General features: G+C 40.8%; 1 protein-coding gene across 1 annotated transcript in view; it reads right to left on the bottom strand.

Moving 5' to 3' along the window:
* Window positions 1–22261, bottom strand: part of DDX4 (DEAD-box helicase 4) — a 31778-nt gene extending 9517 nt beyond the window's left edge. Inside the window, exons 1-12 of the mRNA XM_054054591.1 lie at window positions 22201–22261; window positions 21608–21693; window positions 19437–19506; window positions 12889–12963; window positions 10084–10170; window positions 9695–9778; window positions 8691–8732; window positions 7485–7627; window positions 6277–6429; window positions 4861–5015; window positions 3545–3674; window positions 2341–2507 (exon numbers count right to left, since the gene is read on the bottom strand). Coding sequence (XP_053910566.1) covers window positions 2341–2507; window positions 3545–3674; window positions 4861–5015; window positions 6277–6429; window positions 7485–7627; window positions 8691–8732; window positions 9695–9778; window positions 10084–10170; window positions 12889–12963; window positions 19437–19506; window positions 21608–21676 — 1175 coding nt within the window. The 5' untranslated portion in view covers window positions 21677–21693; window positions 22201–22261. The remainder of the gene's footprint in view (window positions 1–2340; window positions 2508–3544; window positions 3675–4860; window positions 5016–6276; window positions 6430–7484; window positions 7628–8690; window positions 8733–9694; window positions 9779–10083; window positions 10171–12888; window positions 12964–19436; window positions 19507–21607; window positions 21694–22200) is intronic.
* Between the last annotated feature and the right edge of the window lie 4741 nt (window positions 22262–27002).

Raw genomic sequence — 27002 nt, 5'->3', positions numbered from 1 at the left:
ATGTTATTATGCACTTCCAAATCATGATCTAAATGCTCAAGTTTTAAGTCTTCCACCAGCACTTGGAAATCCTACAAGACTGGCAGCAGAAAGGCAGATGTGCTTTTTTTTTCCTTGAACAGCAAAGAGTAAACATGTTGCATGCTGAAGAGACGTCCTCCTTTCAGATGCTGGTAGTTACAGTACTCTTTACTCATCCCTGAGCACGCAGCAAAATGCAAAAGCATTAGCTGACATACGTTCATAAAGAAAACAGATCTAGAATCAAGGGATCAACCCCAAAAACCTGCACATTCCCGCACATGTAAAGCATAGGATGAGCATGAAACACACTTGTGCAGTATCATTTCAATGCTTGATTTCCAGCCGCAGGAACACCACCGGTATTAGTTCACTACAAGACCTTTCAAGACAAAAGAACTCTATGAAAGAAGTCTCAACTGAGGAACCAATGCCAAAACAGGTGACTTAAGACAGAGTCTGAATTTAATTCAATCCCACTCAGAGAAAAGAAAGGCAATTTATCTCCCCAACAGCTTTCAGTGTTAACTGACTGAATGTGACAAAGCAGTCCTAGACAGTAAACGACTGAAGATGGTTTCCCCCCACCTCAAAAAAGATCATTCAGTCTTTTTGAAGTCTGAAGTGCTTAGGATTTGACTCACTTAAGTATCAACATAGATATTTTGTAGCAACAGTCTGATGAGTTCAAATGCTCTCAAAATGTAACATGTTTACTGGCGGTTTTTAGTGGTACTGTCACAACAGTATCCCTACTGCAACAGTCACCAAGATTATGTCAACTGCTGAAAATGAAGTTTAGACTCCTCAGATTTAAAAATGAGTGTTCAGATGTCTGTCTCTTCAAAAGTGGAAATACTGCATAACTACCATCCTCCCACAGAGAACAGGGTTTTTTTTTTTTTGTTACTCCAGGCTCGGCAATCCCACTACCACCCGTTGATAACTGTTCTCTCGGAGTCTGGAAAGTGGAACGGAAAGCGGTAGTGTGTAGCAGAGCTGTAAGATTTATTCTCAACCCATTCGCAGAAGCCTTAAAAAATACTGAAATCAAATAGCACTTAGACGTGTAAATAAGGATGGCCTCCGCAAACATCATGAGGTTCAACAAGGCCAAATATAAGTTCCCACACTTGGGTCAAGGCAATCCCCATTTTCAGGACACAATGGGGGATGACGTGCTTGAAAGCAGCCCTGCAGAGAAGGACTTGGGGGTGCTGGTCGATGAGAAGCTTAACAAAGAGCCAACAATGTGCGCTCACAGCCAAGACAGCCAACCGTGCCCTGGGCTGCATCAAAAGAAGCGTGGCCAGCAGGGTGAGGGAAGTGATTGTGCCCCTCTATCCCTCTCTTGTGAGACCTCACCTGGAGTACTGTGTCGAGTTGTGGAGTCCTCAACATAAGAAGGGTATGGAGCTGTTGGAATGGGTCCAGAGGAAGGCTACAAAGATGCTCAGAGGGCTGGAGCACCTTCCCTATGAGGACAGGCTGAGAGAGTTGGGGTTGTTCAGCCTGGAGAAGGCTCAGAGGAGATCTTATAGTGACCTTCCAGTACCTGAAAGGGGGCCTAAAGGAAAGCTGGAGAGGGGCTATTCATAAGGGCTTGTGGTGACAGGACGAGGGGGAACAGGTACATACTGGAGAGGAGCAGATTTAGAGTAGACATCAGTAAGAATTTCTTCACTATGAGAGCGGTGAGACACTGGTACAGGCTGCCCAGGGAAGCTGTGGCTGCCCCATCCCTGGAGGTGTTCAAGGCCAGGTTGGATGGGGCCTTGGGCAGCCTAATTTAGTGGGATGTCCCTGCCCATAGCAGAAGGATTGGAACTAGGTGATGTTTAGGGTCCCTTCCAACCCTAACTATTCTACAACTCTATGACTGCATAACAGAACGCCTGGTGAGCTGAACCGTACTCGGGATGTCCGCTTATATAGTGCCCTAGTGCCAAAGAGAGTGCTGCTTGCACAAGACCAAGAACACTATTCTTGAGATTGCACAGATGTGGTGGAGGAGGAGGGACAAGAAACAAACACAGCCAGCAGGAGAGCTTCTGCGGAACTGGAATTTAAAAGCCTTCAAAAAAAAACCCTGTAAATTACCTCAGATTTCCCACCTAAAGGAAGCAGTTAATCTACACGTTACTAAGAGTTCTGCTACCTAAAAGAAATGGAAATCTTCAGCAAACAATGTTAACATCATAGCTTTTCAGTATCTTCTAGCAATATAAGCTTTTAAACGTAAGGAGTGCCCTTAATCTTCAGACATTTTCCACTATACAAGTACATCTTCAGATACATTTCCATTTTTACTTTACTCACCTCTGAACTTCTTCAGGAAAAGTGGCACTTAACATCAGCGTCTGACGCCTTTCTCTTGGTGGCATATTTGGAAAAGAAATGAGCTTCTTCATATCTGACCCAAAACCCATATCAAGCATGCGGTCCGCTTCATCTAGCACCAAGTATTTTACATTACGCAAACCAATCTGTAAGTATTTCAGTGAAAAATTGTATTGGTTCACCAACAGTACACAATTACAGAATGTCCTAATTGCCAAAATCCACCTTTTACTTAATTCTTTCTAGCAGAAGTTAAATATTCACAAGTAAAAGTCTATGCACGTTGTTTTATCTCGACATCTAACTTTTTAATCTGCACGAATTCTAATAGTACACAAACTCTGAACTGCTTTGGAAATTAGTTCAGCAATGTAAACCAAGATAGAACCTGCAGATCAGGTATTACTCAGGATATCTATTTTGAAATTATGTCCTAGTTCTGGAAAAATTCTTTCATACAACCCTCACATTGAAAAAAGACTCCTTTTTCTGAAAAAAATTGTTAGAAAGCATGAAGGACATTACAACTTCACTGTTGCTGACCAAGGCTGCCACACTGACAACCACAGAAAAGCCAATCTCCAACTTATTATCAAGAAGTGTTTTTCAAAACTTCATTTGTGTAGTACACCACCACTTAGCCACCATTATAACACGTAGCAATTTCTATTTGAACTTAGAGTGGCTAGAAAAATGAAAATTCAAATATAATACTACACCTGGAGTTTTTTATATTTTGAATAAAATCAATATTTAAGCATTTAAAGAATCAATATTAGCATGGCTCCAGACAGATAAAAGCCATTGTGGCAAACCAAGCAGGACATCATGTGAAAATCTGCTATGGAATTTTCCATGAGAACTAAAAGAAGGTCTTCCACGTATTTAAATTACAAAATTTAATTGCCAAAAATACTGCAGCCATTTTCATTTAGACTGACATTTTTCAGTGAGCTCTTGAAAGGCATTGAAGAGATCTGGACTCATGCTACTCCTCCAAAATCTCATGGTAGTTAGATACTCCGAAAACAGCTCATTTGTATTTTATGTGCTTGTATAAAGGCAGCATACTGACTGTTTTTCATGCCTCTACCTTTGCTTCTATAAAATTTGAAGAATGGAAAATATTATGTAAAAATCTAAGGAGTGCTTAGGTATGTCAGATTACGTTTTGAGATGTTACCTTCTCTTTTCCAATGATGTCTAGAAGCCTTCCTGGAGTGGCACACAGTATATTACAGCCTTGCATTATCTGACGAATTGAATGGCCTATTTGTGTACCTCCATAGGCAACAACAGGCCTTATACATGTTCTATGATATAGAAAAAAATTGATTAATTATGCAAGAATGCAAACAATATTCTTTCATGAAATTATGTGAAAGAGCATAAGATAAACTTTACACCAGATTACTTAGTGGTTCAATTCCTTCACCGAACAGCATAGTTTATGACCAAAAGCAGGATCAAAGACCAGAAACTCACTGTAGTGTAAGCTCCAAGTTCCCCTTCATACTACATAACAGAGTCTGCACAGGTTGCTTACTTGGAAAGAACACTTGATTTCACCTGCATTCTTCCCTCTCCTTTCAGCTGAGGCACTAAGAGCCAAAATGTTTACACATTGTTTCCTTTTAAATAGCCTACTTACAAAATGCAGAACCATCAAACACATGCCTTTAAGGCTTCAGAAGCAATTTTTCCACACCTTTTAAAGGCAGTGGGAAAAAAGAAATACACAGGTGGATTTTGCAAAGCAACTAATCACACCAGCCATGCAGTGTGCCACTCAAGCCTTAGACTGCAAACTCATGGAAACAGTGAACTACTACTAAGGTTTTTGGTTAGATCTACCAACTAAAGCTATATTAGATATTCTCCTGTACAAAACTACCTCTACAAGCAAGAACTACCTGACAGAGCTAAAGAGCAAACTTACAAGCTTATCTTTATAACTTCAGGTTTTTACATGCATGCCATGAGTATTTTCATGCTCAAATTCGAAGTGTTTATTCTTGAAGATACTAATTCAGCTTCATATGCAACAACAGTAAAAATTTACTACGTTTAATTGGAGCTTTTCAGAAACTTTTAGTCAACAGAAACAGGCTGAACTCACAGCATGCCAATGTTTATCCACTATCAATTAATACATATATTTCATATTCTTATTTCTGAACTAAGCCAAAGAGCTTAATATCATCAACCTGAACTGAGCAATAGGCATGTAATTCTTCAGAGGGAACAGGTTTAGTCCCTGATCTTGTTTCAATTCAAGCTGGAGTAAGCCTATCCCCTATCTGTCCCCACCACTACTGGGAACATTAGTAGTTTAAATCCCTAGCCATACAGTAAGAAACCTACTAACCAGTATTACCATCTAAAATTGAATCGTTCACAGTCATTCTACAGACACAGAAAATTTTTTTTAAGTGTCCATGAAAAAAAAATGCTAATTCAAAGTAATAATTAACGCCAGACAACATTGCAAAAGCTTACCCATACACAAATTTCCTTGCTTCTAGGAAGATCTGATTTATCAGTTCTCTAGTCGGGGCAACAATAATACATTCCGGTTCTTGCTGCTCTTTAAAACTACTGCCAGCTACACCCTCTTTCATCATGTGGGCCACAATTGGTAGAAGAAAAGCTGCCTAAGAAAAAAGCACCAGTGTTTATGCTGCTTAGTGTTAGAAGTGTTCACCAGTCGCACTAAAAGCAGTGTATCAATCTCAAAACTATAATGATACAGCACATTATCAAATTCAAGGAAATCAGACCACAGAAGGATTGACCTAGATGCACTACAGAACACCAAAGCTTATTTCTTCTTGTTTAAGAAGAATGAAAATACCTCTTTGGACCCTAGGAGTCTAATAATGCAGGAATAGAGTCATGCACTAGCTAACTTTCGGGTTCTTCAGGAAGTTCCACACATGATGCTGACAGACACTGATAGTCATGTACCCCAGGATCAAAAACCCTCCTTAACATATACTTACAAGCCTCACATTATCATTAGTAGATCTGAAAGGTAATCACATTATCACCATTCTCCTGACCATTACAACAGATCGTTTTGCAACACAGCTGCACCAGCACCCTTACTTCCATGTAAGACCAGTTATCCCCAAAACAGAACCTGTACAGCAGCCTCAAAAGCATTCTGAGTATTTTTAGCACAAGCCTTGGACATCACCCCTCTGCAAACAGAAGACGCATTTCAAAACACCTAACTAATAAGCTACATAAAGTTAGAACTCCACATTATATTGAAAGGCAAAAAGCTATACTTACTATCAAGGTATTCTCAAACAGAGCTCTCAGTGGTTAGATTTGGGTACATTAAACAGTTTAACAAGTTGAGATGACTGTAAACTTCCTATCAGCTCTCAACACTGTCCCATGAATAATACTGAATTATGCAAAACTAAGTCTGTCGTAGATGAGACTTCATCAAACCAAGGACGACAAACTATTACAATCTAGCAGAAGCTTTAAGTAAAAAACCAAAAATGCATAAAACAAAAAGCCCCACAAAAACCAAATAGTACACAAAAGAAAAACCCACACAACAAAGAAATGCCAACTTTCACCTTATGAGTTTTTTCTAGCAGCAGTTTCTTTGACCACCTATATTTCTGAATCTTTATCCCTAGCCCTGCAGACTGGCCTGCTCTATCGAGACACTACTTCATTGAAATGGAGAAGATACACAGCCCCACAATGCAACAATCCATCCATCATTCATGTCCGTACTTAATACTACACACCTGCCATCGTAGTGCAAGTCAAATCATTAGACAACAAGCTGTGAGCTATCTAGTGTAATTTTCATTTGGAAGACCGAGACATCCACCTAAAAATTCAAGGTCACACACTTCAAGCACTATGAATACTACACCAAACACTTACAGTTTTTCCTGATCCTGTCTGGGCACATGCCATTAAGTCCCGTCCTGCCAGTACAATAGGAATGCTGTACTTCTGCACTGGAGTAAGTTTAGAATATCCAGCTTTAGCAATGTTCCTGTTTAAAGTCTGACAGAGGTTAGCTTCTTCAAAAGACTGTAAAAGAAAAAAAACATTATTCACACTACACAACCGCAGAAGTTACAATTTTAAAAACTGAGGTACCATCAGACAGATACATCCAAACACTAAAAGTATTAACTTTGGAGGGGGGGGGGGGTCTCACCAGGCACCAAGATTGCCAAGTTTCCTACAGATGAAAGCCCAAAAGTTTACTCAACATGCTCATGCCAGGCTAGTTTTTTTGTTTGTAGGACAGTGAATGCCTTCACTTGATCTTATTAGCTTTGAGAGATACCTACTCAGAAGCCATACCTCTGGATTCAAGAACGTAAAACTCACATCATTGCATTCTGTGAAATCAAACTAAAACTCTTCAGTCATATTTCATGTAGGACATACACACTTGGTTTCTGTGCTAAAACTGGTAAGTGAACCTACAGCAACATTGCCTTCCAGCACTAAAAAGTGTCATACAAGACACTTTAACTTAATCAAGAAAACCTTCCAGAAGATGAATGGGGAAAAAACTGCATCTTCTCTTTTAATGTAAGTGCTACCACTCCCTCTGCCCTTCCTCATTCTTCTCCCTAAAAAGAGGGGGGTGGGTTTTGTTCTACAATACCACCTAGTTCGGAGTAGAAGCCAAGTTACATTATTACTTTTAAACAATGAACTGCAGCCATAGAAAATAGGGCTAGGAACGTCTTCAGAAAGCTTCTCTATCCAAATGAAACTAGTCTAACAAATTTTCATTTACATTGTTACAGATCCCTCAGTAGCAGATTTCAACAAGATGACCTTCCCAGGAACTGCTGCCAAAGACCTCTTAATTGAAAGATCTATAACCAGTACTTTTCTGCAATATATGGACTGTATTTCCTGTCCCTCCAGTATTAGCTTCTCCAGGCCATTTCTGTAATTTGTCAACGTTATATCTTTCAAATGGGCAGTATCTCCTTCTAACATAGTACTGTCTGCAAGATTAAAAATCATTATTACTGTTCTCATTTGCAGTGAATATTAAACTCAGTATACATCCTTGCAGAATCACACTCAACATAAACCCCGAGATTAATGAGTTCACTAACCAGTAATGGTGCTGGCGGGTCAAGTCCTGACACTTCAACAATGTTTTCATCATACTTGTCAAAATTAATTCCTGCCTGGTAGTGTGCAAAGATGGCTTGTTCTTCGTCAGGTGGAGGAGGGGGCACATAAGTCACCTTTGGACCTTAAGAACAAAACCACTGAAGTTCATGAACAACATAAAGATTAACTTAAACCAAAACTATTTTAAGTATGGAGCAGCTGAAGGTAGGTTCAGTAGGATGTTGTTTAGACTTCTCTCCACTTCCGCAAGAAATTTCCTAAATTAATTCTGTTAGAACTCATTTCTACAATACCAGTTTTATATACTTAGTTTTATAATACACAAGGATAAACTCAATCTGTTGGTGGTAGTACCTTTATAGTTTTGTATTGGTTAAGGTACTTTTCAAGCTCATCATCTAAGAGGTATAAAATTTGACACTCACTGAAAGCTTAGAAGTAGAGGCCATTTCACAAGGGACCTCAAAGAAGGATGGATCAGGAATGAAAATTACTCACACCAAAGTCAGGAGTTGGCAATTTGTCTTTTTGCAAAAAAAAAAAAAAGGCTAATTTGCAAAAAACACTGCACGTAAGTAAGCATTCTAACAGATTGACCCAAATGACAATATCCATACATGTCAAAGTCATTATTCATCATGCATCTCTACCTGGTGTCCTGAACATACAATTCATGAAATGGTTTACCATCTGGCTCTCAGTAAAAGACATTAGGCTCATCTTCTACAAGCAGCATTCCAGATGCTATAGTATCTGAAACTGACAATTTGCTTTTTCTTTGTGGTTTGCTTTAATGACTACCATCACTTAGATGCCTACACTATTGCCAATTAAGTCCTCCAATACTTGTGTCTAAAGTAAACAAGCTTTACTGTTAGAAAGAAGCAACACACAGCAACTGAGAAATTCTATAGCCTCCCATTCCAAAAAAGATGAATCTTCATTTACATGAGAACCAACACTGTGCTGCCCAGGAATTTAAAGATGAACAGTTTAAACATACTGAGTTCAATAGTATTTGCTTAGCAACTCAAGTGGCATGAACAGTTTTGAGATGGTTATGCATTTACCCATATAACTGCCTTCTTCTTACTCAGTTACTTCCCACAACTTGAACTAAGAGAATGTTGCTCAAGTTAAAAGCAAATTAAAACTAGCATGCTGCTTCTGAAGACGCTACTTACCTCTTTCAGAACCTGCTTCCTCGTTGCATCTGCTGGAAGCTGCTGTTAGCGAAAACATAGCAAAGTTCATTGTTTTTAAGAAATAAAACACCTTTGAGAGAAAATCTAAATGAGAAGCTTAAAGAAAAATTCCCAGAGGCACTTAGAAAACTCAGTAGTGGGTCCTGAAATAGTTGGTAGAATGAGTAAATGATAAAACGCTTAGGTACAAAAAGCTGAAAAAACTTTTATTTGAATTTAAGTCAAATAGAGGCAAATTAATTGTTTGTTGGATACTAAGGAACACTTCTGAAGATACATACTATCCACTCTACCCTTTCTACAGTGAAAAATTCTTCTACCAGTATCACACAAAACGTTCTTAAGCTGAGAATACCAGCCATCTGCTACTCATTACTCCAGTGTAATGGTACTCCTAATTTAAATTAGAGGACTTCAGCTAGTGACAGATACAATCCTCTAGGTAGCACAATACATAGGTTACACATTACAGTAGCATCAGTAGCAAACGAAGACAGGACCGTAAGGGAAAAATCCTTTGTAAGGAGAAAAAAAACCCGTAAGAACTAAGTCATAAAGAAGACCTCGCCTCTCAAAGCTTCAAACCTTACTTGTCAGCCTGGACAAATGTAAAACAATACTTCCCTTTATAGGAGGTGTGGAAAAAACCTCAAGTGACTATTTCAAAACTAAGAATATCCTTAAAGGCTTGCTTTGAATTCTGGGATTAGCACCTCTGCTTCACTGTGCACTAACTGACGTGGTAGTACCAAGACCAAAAAAAACATGTAAGACAACAGCTTTGAAAATCCAGTTACTAAAATTTATCCAAGTTACAAACATGTCTTGCGTGGCCAGGCAAGCAAACTACGTAACATTGGCAGTAGGGTCTTAATTCAGACAGAGAACAATCACAGCGACAGAATTTACCAAGGCTAAGAAGATACTGCGTTGTCATTAATAAGGAAATCCGAAAGGTTCACTACCCTACTAAGAAGTCTCACCTGCATGACCTCCAACTGTTCTTCCTCCTCTAGAGTCAACAAAAATTCCAGATTGAGGTCCATCTCTTTGGTCATCTCTAATATCTGTAAGTAATACAGTATAGTGGACAGTCTCTAAAATAACAGAATACTGTGCTTGAAGCTAATACTATTTAGTTCAGAGATTTCACAGTGCAACAGCCCCAGCAGATTTCTTTAAACTCCAACCTATGCTGCATTATTCCCAGTGACTTTTTCCAAAGATGCCACCCATGTTCCATAACACAGCTGAGGAACTGGAGCTGTTTCACACTTCTCACCTATATGCTCGTAATTCTCATGGAGCAAACAAATCCAAAGTGAACAAATGTATGCTCTTCCCACACAAACAGCTAGTATAAATAACTTACTCTGACTTCGCCCAAAGCCAGCAGGAAATCCTCTAAAACCTCTGTTTTGTGTGCTATGATCTTCTGCTGTGTTCCTTTCTTGAAAACCTGCAGTACATCATAGCACAAAGCAAATGAAGTTTGTCCATTTTCGCATGTGCAGACCAAGTGCCTTTTACCTGGCAATTACTTCTATGCAGTCTTTATTTTATGAATTCAGATTAAAAGTACAATCAAGCTAAGTGACTTGCCTAGATACATGAAAAAATGAAAGGAGAAAATATTTTTTTGCCAAAAAGTATAATAACAAGACTCTACTGTTCTCCTGTAGTATTACTTCCTGCAAGAAGCACATCAGTCTCAAAGAACTTTACAGGCATCTATGCTACATAAGCTACTAGCTTTCAACTCTTCAGTTACAAGGCAGATCTATTCAGAGCCATGGTTCGGTCATAAGACAAATGACTGCGTTTGTACCTTCTCAGTTTTCATAAATAATGCTATACAGTGAAGTTCTACTGCAATTGCTGCCTTCTACAACAGAGGTTTTGAAATCATGCCTTTTCAATCTGTCAATTTTCTTTTTGTAACTCAGAATTGCTTATTCAGTTGCTTTGGACAGGCGGTGCCAAATATTTACTGTATTTTTATTTCTAACCTCTTTCCTTAGTCAACCATCTGATGGGGGAGCAGACTAAGTAAACAGCCACATGCATAAACAAGGTATTTCTCAGTTTAGACTGGACAGTTTTACGTGATCTAAGATACAAGCAGTTGACTTGGATCATCATTTGCTCCTTAGTCTTTATTTTTCAACTGAACAACTGTTCTATCCTCTTCTAATGATAAAGACAATCTTCTGCTAAATGAGACCAAGAAGTTCTCCTACCACAGCATCCATAGCTCCTTCTCCAGGAAACCTTGGTGCCTACCCATTTATGTAATTCAAATTTTTCCAAATAAAAAAAAAAAAAATACCCACCACATCTTAAAGGCTCATATGCAAAAGATTGTCTAGATATAAGCCCCCACAAAAACTACAGACGTTAAAAAAAAACTTGTAAGTTCATAGAATCATAGAATCACCAGGTTGGAAAGGACCCACTGGATCATTAAGTCCAATCAGTCCTAACACTTCCTAAACCATGCCCCCAAGCACTTCATCCACCCGTTCCTTAAACACCTCAAGGGATGGTGACTCCACCATCTCCCTGGGCAGCCTGTTCCAGTGCCCAATGACCTTTTCTGTGAAAAATTTTTTTCTGATGTCCAGCCTGAACCTCCCATGGCAGGGCTTCAGGCCATTCCCCTTGTCTTGTCCTCTGTCACTTGGGAGAAGAGGCCAGCTCCCTCCTCTCTACAACTTCCTTTCAGGTAGTTGAAGAGAGTAATAAGGTCTTCTCTCAGCCTCCTCTTCTCCAGGCTAAACAACCCCAGCTCACTCAGCCGCTCCTCATAAGACTTGTTCTCCAGCCCCCTCACCAGCTTCGTTGCTCTTCTCTGGACACACTCCAGAGCCTCAACATCCTTCTTGTGGTGAGGGGCCCAGAACTGAACACAGGATTCAAGGTGCGGTCTCACCAGTGCCAAATACAGAGGGAGAATAACCTCCCTTGACCTGCTGGTCACACTGTTTCTGATAGAAGCCAAGATGCCATTGGCCTTCTTGGCCACCTGGGCACACTGCTGGCTCATGTTCAGTCGGCTGTCAACCATTACCCCCTGGTCCTTCTCTTCCATGCAGCTTTCTAGCCACTCTTCCCCTAGACTGCAGCACTGCATAGGGTTGTTGTGCCCCAAGTGCAGGACCCGGCATTCGGCCCCGTTAAACCTCATGCCATTGGTCTCAGCCCAGCGGTCCAGCCTGTTCATATCCCTTTGCAGAGCCTCCCTACCCTCCAGCAGATCCACACTTCCTCCCAGCTTAGTGTCATATGCAAACTTGCTAAGGGTGCACTCAATGCCTTCATCCAGATCACTGAGTCTACAGCAGAACTGTTAGCCATCATTTCACAGCACCACCGAAGTGCAGCTGGCCCACTTAGTCAGTTAAGTCTAGCATTCCCCTGCCATAATGGGCATCAACCCAAGAGATGCAGAAATGGTGCAGAGTATTTTGAACAAATAAACACAGTAAGTTCAAGCAGGTCCACAGCTGATCTGCAGGTCAGACTTTATGCTAAACATGCCCAGACCAGGACTACAGAGCTTCCTTCCTCCTATTTCATAACCAGTTCCCTTACAGCCAGAGAACTACTTAAACAGATGCTACGTGGTAGTAGCCCTTCCAAATGGAAGCATATATGGCAATACTGCCAAACTACCAGCTAGTAACTTCTTCCATGTGCACTGCATAAGAGTGGCTGCCACTCGCCTAGGACAGGAATGAAATATTGCTTTATGGATACTAAAGAAAGTGTTCTCAGTTCTTCCACAGAAGAGGTCTGGTATACTTAATCACATGGCATATACATGTATCCTAATTTTCAGTTGCCTTTTATACTACATTATGATTCAATGTAATTATCAGAAATATACCCCTTTCCAGGGAGAATGGTATCAAAGCAAAAGGTGAATAAAACATTGATCTAAGATGTCAAGTCCTGTCTTCCATCAAATATGGTGGGGTATTTCATGTCGTGCAGTCAAAACGACTGAGTGTGAAGGTGTGTTACTGGGTGCCTACTTCATGCAGAAATAAGGACTGGTATTGCCCTCTGAGTCATAAATACTCATTTGGCTCTGATACAAAAAACACTTGAGTACCCAAATAGGTAAAATTTTATTTATCAAATACCACTGGCTAGTAGAATTACAGAAAGTTACCTCTGTCTCCAAAATTTCTTCCACTACCAAATCTTCTCACTGGTTCACACTGTCTGCTCAGACCTTCTTCAGAACCTATCATTAGAAAAAAAAGAATCAATTTAACAAGATTATGGCACGGTTTAGGTTGGAAGGGACCTTAAAGATCATCCACACTTCCAACCTCTCTGCCACAGGCAGGGACACCTCCCACTACATCACGCTGCTCAAAGCCTCATCCAGCCCGGCTTTCAACATCCCCAGGGATGGGGCTTATAAAGCCCTTCTCTGGAAGTGGTGGGGACTCAAGAGCTGAATGCAGCACTCCAGGTGAGGTCTCACAAGAGCAGAGGGGCAGAGTCACCTCCCTCAACCTGCTGGTCACACCTCCTGTGATGCAGCCCAGGATGTGGTTGGCTTTCTGGGCTGCAAGCTCAGATTGCTGGCTCACTCTGAGCTAGCAATAATCCATTAGCATCCCCCAAGCCCTTCTCTTCAGGGCTACTCTAAATTTGCTCTCTGCCCAATCTGTATTTGTGCTTGGGATTGCCACAACCCTGTGCAGGACCTTGCACTTGGCTTTGTTGAACTTTGTGGGGTTTGCACAGGCTAACTTCTCCAGCCTTCCAAGTACTCTCTGGACGGTAATCCTTCACTCCAGTGTGTTGACTGCACCACACAGCTCAGTGTCATCAGCAAACTTGCTGAGAGTGCACTCAGTCCCACTGCCCATGTCACCAACAAATATGTTAAACAATATTGTTCCCAATACCAACCCTTGGGGAACACCACCACCTGTCACCAGCCTCTACCTGGATACTGACCCACTGACCACAACTCCGAAGTTCACCAGACTGGCATAACTCTTCAAACATCATGGACAGTGGCTTAGCAACTTCAACTATCAGTTCCCTCACGACCCGCAAATGCATCTCATCAGTCTTCCCCATAACTTGGGAAACCTGGTCTCCCATCTCCATCCAGAGAGGGCCCACATTCTCTCTAGTCTTCCTTGTATCACTGACATACTTACAAAAGGTTTTCTTGTTGACCTCGATGTTGTCCGCTAGATTTAATTACTACTCAATTTAATTTAATTTAACATTCAAAACTGTCTTTGACTTCAGAGTAGGATTTTGGGTTTGGGTAGGTTTGGGGTTTTTTTTATTTTTCTTTTTTAAAATCAAGAATAAAAACACAAATTGATTCACACTGAAATGGACTTCAGGTCTGTAGCCTACCTTCCGTTCAACAAAAAAACACCAAGTCATGAAGGTGTCTGGTTTTAAGACAAAGAAAATACACTAAAATTACAAAGCTTTGGATAGGTTCAACTACTATTTTCCATAAGGAATAGCACCACTCAGCAACAGCACTCCTACGAACACAGTAAAAATTTCAGTTTCCAGCATCTACTCTATTCTAAATGTTTTATTCAAAAGGAAGACTTAATCACCCCCAAAGTATATCTTCTAATCATCCAATCCTACCTCTATCCCTAGAATACCCTGCAAAATTACCCTGCATATCCTGCATTTTGTACGGTCTTTCAGCATTACCGGGAAAAGAAAAACAGAAAGAAAGTGACTGTAGGATACTGTCTGCCCTAACATCCCCAGACACAAACCAATGAAGAACAACCTACATTACTGAGACAGCAAGGACTGAAAGCAGGCTGAAGCATTGAGCCCTAACGGCTGTGATCAGGAGCACAATCTCCATCTGGAGACTAATCACAAGCAGACTGCCCCACTGACTGATTGTGAGGGCAACACAATTTAGTATCACCTTCATTCACGATGACAGGACAGGATGTACCCTCAGCAAGTCTGCAGACATACAAAACCAGGATGTAACAGAGAGCTGTGTTTCATTCAGAGGAAACTCCAAACATGCTAGACACATGGGCAGGCAAGAATCTTGAAGTTCAACATAAAGAAATGCAAAATCATGCATCTGGGAAGGATTAACACCAGGTACCAGTACAGACTGGGGCAAGCCAGCAAGACAGCATCTTTGCAGAGTAACATCTGAGGGCTGTGGTGGATAGTAAATTGAACATAAGCCAATAAAATGCCCTAGCAGTAATGGCCAATGGCCTTCTGGGTTACACTGAAAAGAAGAATGGTGCCAGGAGGTTGGGGGGGCACATAGGTGGTCCTTCTCTGCTGACGACATGGCATCTAGAGTGCTGCATCCAGTTCTAGGCTATCCAGTACACAATACACACTGATAGACTGGATCAAGTCCAGTGAAGGACCACAAAGATAATGAAAAGACTAGTGCATGTTATACATAATGTGGCTGAGAGCTGGAACTGCTGTGCCTGGAGACAAGAAAGCTCAAAGGATTCTGTATCTTAACACCAGTGAGCAAAAACGGCAGTCATATTATTTTCATTGATATCAAAGGAAAAGGGAAAGAGGACAAGAGGAAAAATGGGATAAGTTAAAATACGGGAAGTTCTCTTTTAACACAAAGAAAACCTTTTTACACTAAGGGTGGTTAAACACTAGGCAAACTGCCAAGAAAGTTTGTGCAGTCTAATTCAAAACTCAGCTGGATAAGGTCCTAAGTAACCTGCCATAGTTGATCCTGCTCAGCACAAGGATTCAGGCTACTCAATCTTCAGTTGGCTTCCAATATGAGTGATTCTATTAAAACGAAATTGTCTATCCTGCACTATGAAAGTCAAGATAGGCTGACATGAGCAACAATCACAAATATATGAAATCTGAGATCAAAATATGAAGTCCACAAAATTCCATCATGTGCAAGTATACGGCACTGATTGCTACCACTCTCCTTCTGAGTTAAGACTACTTAACCTAACAACATAGCTACCCCCCAAAACCACTAGACATTAGTACATTTCGCAAGAACACAAACACTAAAGAAGAGATCACCCATACACAAGAGCTGGTCATAAAGGAAAAAAAATAATACTGATGACATTTGGTACCAAGTCATTCAATTACGGAAGTTTGCTGCCACAACACTGAACAAAAAATTAAACCGCTGCTTTCGCAGTCTGGAGCATGTTCAAAGTGCCTGCTCACTCAGAAGACTTAAATAAGCACTTTGTGGCAAAGCCAGTATAAAAGGTTCTGATATTCAAGTTCATATGTAACATGTAACAATCAGTGAATAAATACACCATATCAATTATAAATTGATATTTTTATGGTTTAACACAACAGATTGGTTTCCATTGAACAAGTCTACTTGCCCTTAAAGCAGTGAAGGCTTTTCTTGCTTTTACGTGCCATCTCAACCCACTCTTCCTCAATCACTCCTCTTCCACTGAGATTTCCATATCTTAAGGGCAATAAGTTAATTCAATATTCAAAGTTTTTGGAAAGCACATAACATGCCAACAAAATACTTGATCAGTAAAGCATCTGTTTTAGTAAGATCTTCACCATGCTGCCCTACATGTTCACTGCCTCTACTAACAAAAGATGCTGGATAGAAACACAGTTTTACAGAAAGCAGACTGTATAGAACCAATAACTACTCTTCAGTCAAGCCTGCCATGTTCAGCATTTACACCAAATCAACTGTAGACTGTACTGTTACTTGCCAACCAGCCTATCAAGATCGGTAAAAGTCAAGTAACTTTCACAATTAGCATTATTTGCCTACTAATTTCAAATTTCACGCAACTCCAGCCTATACAGACTTGCAAGGTAACTGGTCTTATAGTGAGGCTAGGAGTATGAAATGCCAGTGTTTGATCCTTCACTGTATCATCTACCACTCTAAATTTACTAATTTGCAAGCAATATTTGACAGAGGACTAGAATGAGTTTTTGTTTCCAATTCACTGGAATTCAAATGTAGCATGGCATCGGCATATCCCTGAACAACAGCTGTTAGATCCACTAATTTCCTCATCAGATGTATTAATATCTGGTTTATATGGAGATTTAAAATCCAATGTTTAATCCATTCCAGAGACATCCACCTCAAACCCTATGCATAGTAGGTAAATGCCATTTTAGCAAGGCTTTTAATTCTGGTTTTCTTTGTTTGGGATTTTCTGTGTTGTTCTGGTGGTTTGTTTTCCTGAAGTTCCTTCAGAATTGAAAATTGAGAGTAGCCAGCTTGTAGAGGAAGTTTTGCGTTCCTGAAGCAATACAAAGAATGAACTCATTTAAGCCAACGCAACGCTTTAAAAAAAAATAATTCGCAAGTATACAGTATTACTTTTACCTTATACTCATTACAAGGATTTACACAAGATTTACTAGATGTTGTTTCAAGTAAAAAAAAAGTCAAAATTAAAGTTTAGCCTGCAAATATTAACTCTACTTATGCTTTTCAGCATCAAAGGGATGAACTATAAAAAGCCTAGAAGTACATCACATACGAGAGCAGCTCATGAGAACCTCATTTAAACTCAGCTGAAGCAGAATGTGTTCTTATATTACAAGTCTTACCAGTGAAAAAGAAGAATCAGGCCCATGCAGCCTTTTCAGAAACAAAAAAAGGGAGGGACATCTTTTCCCATCCTGTTGTAGTAAAAGAATCCCTAATATTGATGTGTCCTTTTAGACAAGGTCAAGGCTAGATGCATAATCAACTGAAAGCTTCCTCCTCTGTACTTCCAAAACAGCTTTAGCTCTTTAAGTCCTTATTTAAACAGTAAATAAGGTTTGCTCCTATCTAGTGTAAGTAAGCAATCTCAGTACTACTACCCATGACTGAAATCATCGGTAAGAGTTCCCCATCAAATAAGAACAGGAAAGTTTGTGTTAAACAAAAGGAACCCTTTGAAACTGCTAACAGTGATTTTAAATGGCACAATATGTCTACCTCAAAAAAGAAACAAACAATTAATCAGTGAAAGCAAGACCTTCAGCAGGAAAAACTATCCTCACAAGGAGTTGAGTGCAAGTGGCACAAATGAGAGTATACTTAGTTATTTTGCAATATGTGAAGGAAAAGTCAGCACCCAGAGTTGACAGCTAGTCATAAACACGAAGGTCCAAGACTCATTGCCACCTAAGCTGCAACTTAAGTTCACTCCACAGGCACTGCCCTTTATCATCTGTTCCACATCAAATCATTACTGAAGACAGCAAACTGGAGACATCATAAAACATTTCTGCTGTTCTAGGATGAATGCAAAGCCTGTTCTCTGAATTTTCCATTCCCTATAACTGTCCAAATTCAAAGCAATTCAAGCAGCATAAGTAATCTCTTGTTCCTGACATCCCTAATTTCCCCAGCATCTTCAGACAGAGAACTGAAGAAAATAAGTCTGCCTTTCAGCTACACATTGAAAGGCAGGGAGAGATACATCAGCAGTAAACATAACGCCATGTTCTAACTACTCATAAACATGTAGGCAGCTATAAACATATGGAGGATCTGCCCTATGACAAAAGACAGTGAGTTATACCTTTTCTCCCCGGAGAAGGTGCAGGGAGGACCTCACAGTATGCCAGTACTTAATGGGCAGCTAAAAAGAGAACTCGGGTGCTCCCTTTTGTCAAGAGCCATATGAAGAAGCCAAAGGGAACAGCTACAATTTGCACTAGGAAAAGTTCCATCTCTATGTAAAAAAAAAAAATTTTTCTAGTGAGAACAATCATTCACTGGAATAAACTCCTCAGGGACATGGTGGAGTACCCACTCCTAAAGATTTTCAAAGTGGGAAAGGAGAGGGCACTAGCAATCTTATCTGGACTTCCTTTAACACAGAAGGCTGAATCAAATGATCTTTCAAGGTCCCTTCCAACATGGGCAGTTCCATGATTCTACAGTATCAACATAACCTGTGCTATCCTCATTTTTTTAACTAAGTTTAGGTAGTGCCACAGAAGGATGAATGAAATGATAAACGCCTATGATTTTAATTTTACTGAAGTTAAAATATCTGCAAGTAGTCTGAAAGACCATTCTGAAATTCTGAGACCACAGTAAGAACACCATGTTTCATCCCACAGACTGCCAGTTCTAAGCAAAATCTGTTTCCTGCTCTTAGTACTGTAGAGTCACAAGAAATAATACTTGGGTCAAACTACCTTCAACAGCAACCCCGTCTGAGCACAATTAAAACCTCTACCTTCTACACTCAAAACTTCTGTTCAAGTTTATAAAGGTATTATCCTCCTTAAACCAAGAGTGCTTTACAGAAACTTAATACCAATGTTTGCCTTGTGTTATTTGTTGGATTTTTTTTTTCGAAGGACCCAAGTTTTGTGTTTCTCAATTTCATCTGACCTTTTCTGATTTTCACAACTGTCAGACAGAACCTCTCAAAACTGTATTTTATTCTTAGTTATTTTTAATACTGGTCATGTTTAACACAGCCTGTTTTGGAAACACTTGTGAGGTTAAAATCTACCGACTCATCAGAAAGTGCATGCTGTACTCAACACACAACTGTAGTAAATCAAGAAGGGTTGAGGGACAAAAGTAAAGTCTACTTGTTATATTACTCACATAATTTGACGCTGTTTACTTCACGGAAATCACAATGTACTGTGGTCTTCTTTGAACTCTGAAACTGTGCAAGGGATCAACCCCCCCATATGTCAGTAAAATCAAATGTTCCTTACGCATGTTGAATGAGCCTACATGTTGTCTGAAGGCAGATGAGGGGCCGTTTGGTCTTCCAGGGAAGTCAGACTACAAAAAGAAGAAAGGGGTATCATGGCCAAGCAAAATACACAAATACATGGCAATGCTAAGTCTTGCACTTCAAAGAAGTTGCCATTCTCCACATTCTGTAATGCTATCTCTGAGACACTTTGTTCACTTCCATATATTATATTTGCTAAACTGCACGGAGTTTGAACAGAGTAGAGGCAATTTACAGAATTAACTTAAACAGAAGATGTGAGAAGAAGCAACAGCTCCACCTATTTCTGGGTATGTAATAGCTTCCAGACAGCTTGGGACTGATGACTGAAGTAATTAGAAATACAGCTGCTACATAATCCCAGACTGGATTCGTAAGTCCCCTCCCCTTTTCCTCCCTAAAAAGATACATATAAAAAACAATTTCAAAATACATAGCAAAATGATTGGATACCCTTCCAGAATACAGTGATCATGTTAAATTATTTAAGAAGACAATCATCATAATGAGAGCCACTTAGACATAGAGCTACACATGCAATGAAATCCACCTGGTTTCTATACACCATCAACCTCGCCTGCAACATTAGATTGCATTTTCTAAGACTGCCACTTTCCAATAAAATAAATCCATGTAACAACTCACTGCTATCCAGAACAGATGAGGTTCCGTGTATTTTCTCTTTACCAGCTTTGCTGCTCAAGGCCATCCAAGCCATTTCTCCCCTGACTGAAGATTAGAAAAAAGCTCATGAAAAGTATACAAGCAGCACTGGTATATGGAAAAAACAGCACCAAGCAAACTGCTAGCAGGGAGGAAAGCCTCTCTTCCGCAACAGCAAAGTCAACACTACCAGGCTACCAAATCTGCAAAAGCACACACACTCTAAGTCCTACCTGCAGTGTCAAAGGGGCACACTCCTCACCCTTCCTACAGTAGCTATGCGTTTAAGACCATACTGTTTGACAAAAAAAGAGATCATATAAGAGAGTGTCCCACGTTCTATTTGCTACTGTGGTAAAAAGAAGTAGCTATTTGTTGACTATCAGCAAAAAGAGACAATAAACAGAACCGCTAAAAGGGCATTAACAATGCCTAAAGAGAAGTTAACAGTTCATATGTAATCCGCAGCCAAGGACTGCTACCAAAAGATCAGCAGACTGCTCTGCTAGCTCAAATAACACAGTTCCACCTTTGCCCTTTCACTATTCAACAGCCAGTAATAAGAACCATCAAACCAATCTCACCTGTGTGAGAAACAGCAGCCTACTAAAACCCAAAAACTAGCAACACACTCTCAGATTATCTTGGAACTTCAGACACACAAGATTCGATGTACGAAAGGGAACAGTAATGCACTAGAAGGAAAGGCTGGCAACAGGAACCACCCCTTGCAGTAATTCATGGAACCACAAAACGGTTTGGGTTGGAAGGGACCTATCTTTAAGGTTCCATCCAGTTCCAACCCCCCTGCAGGGACAATTCCCACCAGACCAGGCTGCTCAAGGCCCCATCTAACCTGGCCCTGATCACTTCCAGGGTTGTGGCATCCACAGCTTCCCTGAGCAACCTGTTCTAGAGCCTCACCACCCAATTCATCACAAAGAATTTCTTCCTAATGTCTAGTCTACATCTTCCCCCTTCCAATTTAAAGCCATTCTCCTTAATTGAATACTTTTTATCACCACTATCTGCAATCATTAGTTTCTACTCCACCTAAGTTTTTGCTATTTTCCTCCCAGCCTCTACTGATCTAGCCTCGCCACAAAGGAACTCAATTCCCATGCACCAGAACTGAGTTACTAGTATGTCCCACTTTTACACCACATACTGCTCCAGAAAGTACACGACCTCTCACAACCCAGGATAAGGGGGCAGCATCTTAATGTAAAGCAAGATAAAAGTAACACCAATTGACTATACTGGCCGTACTCCAGGAGCCTCCAGGGTGGCAAGGCCCATTACGGCTTTCAGAGATTGAAATTTCTAATATTTGTTAGAACGCTCTCTCTTCAACCTGCCAGTTAGAGCAAGTTCGCCCGAGTGCTTCAGGCATCACAAGAACAAGGGACCACAGCCCCTAGATGGCAATGGGAGAAAGAGGGAAGGGGAAAAGAAGCAAATTGCCCAACAGCCGCCACCCCATACCTGCTCCAGGAACGGAAGAAATGCTGATGCCTCATCCCCAAACTCTACATTCCAGTCCTCTTGGTCCATTCTGATCCCTGCCTGATCTGCTTGCAGAAGGCAAAACACGTTAATAGTGTGAGAAACACTTATTCACTGGTAAAATATTAAAAAGGACAAGGTCTTCAAAGCAAAGGCAACAATATTTTTATTTTGCAACTCAGCGCTGAATTGGAATGCTCTTCCAAAAAAAGGTATCCCATCTTACAAAAGTAGTAGGTATATATACTATTTTTAGACAAAGAAGGATGTAAGTCCTCAAAGAATGTTCATTTTTTTAGGTTATCCAACCATGTCTGGAGACACTCTTCAGGTTATCTCCTGACCTAAACCAGCTCTACCTTGTAAGACTACTAAGCACATCAAAAAATTCTTGCAGCCCTAAAACAGGTTATCTCTTGACCCAAACCAGCTACACCTTACAGAACAGATTTATATAATTAAACATACAAACCAGCTGCAGTAAAACTTATTAATTAAGCTCACAGCAGCAACCCCCACCCCACCCACGGAACGCGAGGGAGCCCGCCTACTCCAGCCTCCTCTGTCCTCACCGTAACCCCCTCTACCGCCTCCACCGACCCTCAGAAACGAAAGAAAATGGCGACTGCACCGCGCGGCCCTTGATAAGGGCACCGCCACGTGCCGGCACGTCACGTGCCCCACCCGCCGGCCAATAGGCGCGCGGCTCGCCAGCGCGCACGCGTGTCAGGGGCTGTAGCTAGGGGTGAGGCGGGAGCCGCAGGGGGGTGGGGTGGAGTGGTGCGCAGCGACACAAGAAGTAGTTCCTACCACGAAAAGTGGAATGTTTTGGATTTAAGTTAAAGCAGAGTTAAATATCATCGAAGTCATTGTCTTTTTTTTGGACGTTAGGCAGCATGTCCCTCTGACAGCATCGTTTTCTTTAAAACACTTTTTCCATACGCTGTTCTTTGGAGATCATAACATCTCGTGTGAACTGTGATCTGTGCTGAACCGATGTGTCTTCAGTGTTTCCTTCTCCTTGAAGTCTTTCCCCATCTCAAATGGAAGGCCAGGCAGAACTGCCTCCAAATGAGCAAGAGTTTCCGTAGTTGTGAAGTTCATAACAACATTAAAATTAATCCTTGGAAAGTAAAATTATGTGTAAGATTTCTGGGAAAATTCATACATGTTGTGAGAAACACTCATTCACTGGTAAAATATTGAAAAAGACAAAGTCTTTGAAGCAAAGGCAATAATATTTTTATTTTACAATTCAGCACTGAATTGGATGCTCTTCTAAAAAAAGGTATCCCATCTTACAAAAGCAGTAGGTATATATACTATTTTTAGACAAAGAAGGATGTAAGTCCTCAAAGAATGTTTATTTTTTTAGGTTATCCAACCATGTCTGGAGACACTCTTCAGGTTATCTCCTGACCCAAGACAACTACATCTCACAAGTCAATTAAGCACATCAATAAATTCTCGCAGCCCTAAAGACAGCTTATGCCTGGACCTAAAGCTACATCGTACCATACAATTAACCATATCAATAAATTCTTGCAGCTCTAAGAGAGTGTTTATTCTTTTAGGTTATTTATGCACGCCTGGAGTTTGCATATTATCTCTCGATACAAGACAGACTTATATTACAAGATAATTGAAGTACAAACCAGCTGCAGCAAAGCTTATCAATTAATTCTCACAATATGCATATAAGTGGGAAATACATTCCGTAAACAGCTTTTGTCTCATAGCACACAGTTGGTGGAGATGAGTCCCACATGTTGTCCAGGCCTGATAAAGGATGCTCGTTTTCTAAAACTCCAAAATGAGTCTTAGAGTGTTTATTTACCAGCATTTTTATTAGCAGTGGAAGGAGGAGGGAGCTCAGGAAAACACGGGTTCAGAATGTTGGGGTGCTTCTGTGCTCTGGTAATCATCCTGCCTGGCTCTCTAAGCACCTGAGCATTCCTTAATTTCCTCATGTGTGAATGTTACAGTTTGGTTTATTTTACAGACATCTAATAAAAGCGAAGTCCTCTGCTTGGCAGAACTGTTGTCCGAAATGCAGATCTGTTGCTCAGTACACGGTGAGACAATCTCTGCATCACCAAGAAAGACACTGTTTATTGTACATTTGTGCAAATTCTGAACACTCTGAGGAGGGCACAGACCCTCCAAACTCGAGTGTAAAGCCCATGACATAGAGCTCACAATTTTGTGCACTACACGTAGATAAATATTCATGAAATTCCCAGAAAAGTCAGGCATATTCAAAAGTGATCATACTATCTCGATCTTTTACTGCATGTGCACCTCAAAATCCTCAATATATTATATTATATAATCTTTATACAATCTCTAGTGGCTATTTCACAGTCTTTTATTGATAAATTTTTGCTGCTTTCTTGCTGCATTTTCCTAAAAAAGTATTAAAGTTAAATCACTAGTCCTTGCATTTCTCAGTTACCAGATTCTTGTTTGGCTCAGCCTGTTTATGAGACTATTTCTGATCTTAAATTTGCCCCATGGCACTCATTCAAGGTTAGTTTTGCTGAAAAGACAACCCATTTAGTCAAGTGTCTTCTTTTTTTCATAACAAATTTAGGGACAACAAAACCATCTGCAGTCCGACTTTTAGCTCCTTGTAGAAGTCTTTTGATTTTAGGGCCCTTTTTTTTGCAGTTTTATAATTTCTCAATTTTATGATTTCTTTCAACAGAACTGCAATTAAGATATTACTGCAAACAAAATTTTCAAGCATTAACATAACAACTAATAGAACATAACACTGATAGAATTAAAAAAAACCCAGTGTTTGATTATGTTAAACATGCTATATTTTTGTTCAAAACAAATCAACCAGACTTAAGAACATCCCCCGCAACAGCGGTTTGTTATACAAGGCTTTGTAGAGAAACAAAAGAGGGCTAAATTCCTGGCTCTAGAGTTCTCTTTACGATGAAGTGCCAGGGAACATAGGTAGGATTTGCATCGGTTAACTTATCTATTGAAAATTGCAGCAAGTACTCAGGCACTTCTTGGGTTTCTGAGCTGCTGGTGCAGTGAGTGTCTTCTCTACACCTCTTCTCATGCTGTGTAACAATACAGTAATGCTTATTCTGAAAATGGTGAATGAAGGGTATCTAGTGTTCCATAAATGTGATACTCGTTAACTTGCTCCACCACGTCCGACAGATTTTCCCAATCAGAAAAGCTATTTAAAAACCTATATGCCTCTTGAAGAATTTTAATGCCTTCTGTGGCAAAGAAGCAACACCCAACCTATGATCTCGGAGTGAACATACGGATGTCTAGTAGGTGCTTTGGGCAACAATGAGAAATACCTGCAGCAGGTGGAGGCCACCGGAGAGTGGTCTCTGAACTAATGCTCTGGTTATTTTCATCTTACTCATTGTCAGTTCAGCCCTACTCTTTATACCTGCTGACTTTTCAGGAACATCAGGACAGGACACAGGTTGTGCTCAACTTACAATGCAAAGCAGGTGAGAAACAATAAGAACTGGTTTCTCCGTCTCACAGTGAGGTTAAAACTGCAACGCTATGTGATATATATGAGGCTGTGCTTAGTGCAGGTAGCAAAGATAGCTGCTAGAAGATTGGCTTTCATAAGACACACAATGTCCAAAGATTAAGAACATGCAGTGGGAGCATCTTTGTGGGAAGCATATAAAGCTATTTTCAAGTTTCTGACGCAGTATCTGGAATCAGCAGGGAGGCTTGCAAGCTATATTTTACCCACTGCGCTACACACCGTGTCACTTTTTGCTTGAACAAGAAAACAGAGTCGGCTGCTTTGTGAGCCAAAATGACTTCTGTTTTCTTTGCACTGAAGCTCTACTTTGAACATCCATAAAGCAAAGGAGCATTATCTCTGTTCTCCTGAGAAATTTAGGTTTAATAGCATTTGTGCTACTCTGGTACATCTATGCTAAACTGAGAGCTTTCAAATTGTTCACCCTCCTATCCATAAACAGGTTACCTTTCCCTCGGTGTGGACAGCACAACTTCATGTTCTGCACTCCCTAACTCACTCCAGGAGATACAGTTCAGACTAATACTTTTAATGACAGATGTAGGAAGCAACTACAAATGCCGTTATGGTGGCAGATCTCTGATCACTTACGGGTGACCTCTTATTTCATTTGAGACATAACCAAATGTCACAGCCTATAACTAGTGGATGAACTTGGAGAGTTTCTGTTTTCTTCCTCTGTCCCTTTGATTCTTCTCATTGTAGGACGCTATCTGCTGCCTCCAAATTATTTCTCACTACTTCAGGAGAAGCCAAACTATGAACATTTGTGAATGCCAAGAAATTACATGGTAAATGTAACAAATTGGTTCAACTCAGAAGATTCTTCTGGAAGCTACAACTTTTTATCTTTCTTTCTCCTAAGGCTGCTAACAATTCAACATCAATCATGGTGGCAGGGCATACATTTCCCAAGATGTTTGCTGGCTTCTTTTGAGGTCATTTTGTCCTACCAACCTCACTCAAGTGGAGTCACCTAGACCCAAAAGATTGAAAAGCATTGCATTTCAAATTCATGTGGCAGCAGGTGGACAGACAACCTGCATCACTTACAAAAATGTCCAAGAGACACAACGTGCACTGGGATCACCAGAGTGGCTCAGAGGCAAAAATTGTGCTGGGCTACACAGAAACAAGAGTTTTGGTCTGACTCAGCTTGTATGCTGCTGCGTTTCAGGATGATGGGTGGCCTTAGGCCCAGCTGCCCCATTTCCTCCCAGTCTAGAATTCCACTCTTCAGCAGTTTTCTTGCAGGAACAGCCCCGCCGCTAGCCACGGTCTGGGTCAGGCTGTACTCGCACAGGAAATACAAACTGGGGTTTGTGTCTGGCTTGTTTGGCACTGCTGTTCTCACACGGAGAAGCTCTCTCTGCCATCTCCTTTGTGTGCAATTCAGCACTTCTCCCAAGAATGAGGTAGAAACATCCCTAGAACTTTACTTCAACCAGAGTTCCAGCTATGAGAAAGACACGTTCTCAACTTGATTCACTGGGACAAAAAAAAAACCAACAAACCCGCAGGATCAACACGAGTTTCTAAAACGTATTGGCCACCCTGTTGTCTTTGCTCGCCTGCCCCTCGCTCAGCGAGCTGGGAGGCTCACGAACGCCATTCTCCACACAAGCCCCTTAGTCACACCGGGAGCAGCGCAGGCTGTTTCGGCGAGGAGCACTGCCGAGGCACGGACGCAAAGGGGGCAGCTGCTGTTGTTTCCATTTCGGCTGCTGCCTCACAACAGCCCCCACAGACACCGCCGCTCTTTTCTTCACGGCTGCGGCCACCACCACCCGGCACCGCGCCCGCCCGCAGCTCGGGGCGGCGGGTCCCGCGGCT

This window comes from Cuculus canorus, chromosome Z (assembly GCF_017976375.1).
Source record: "Cuculus canorus isolate bCucCan1 chromosome Z, bCucCan1.pri, whole genome shotgun sequence".
NCBI lineage: Eukaryota > Metazoa > Chordata > Aves > Cuculiformes > Cuculidae > Cuculus > Cuculus canorus.
Note: the sequence above shows the minus strand (reverse complement) of the source record. Positions and strands in the feature narration are given on the sequence as shown.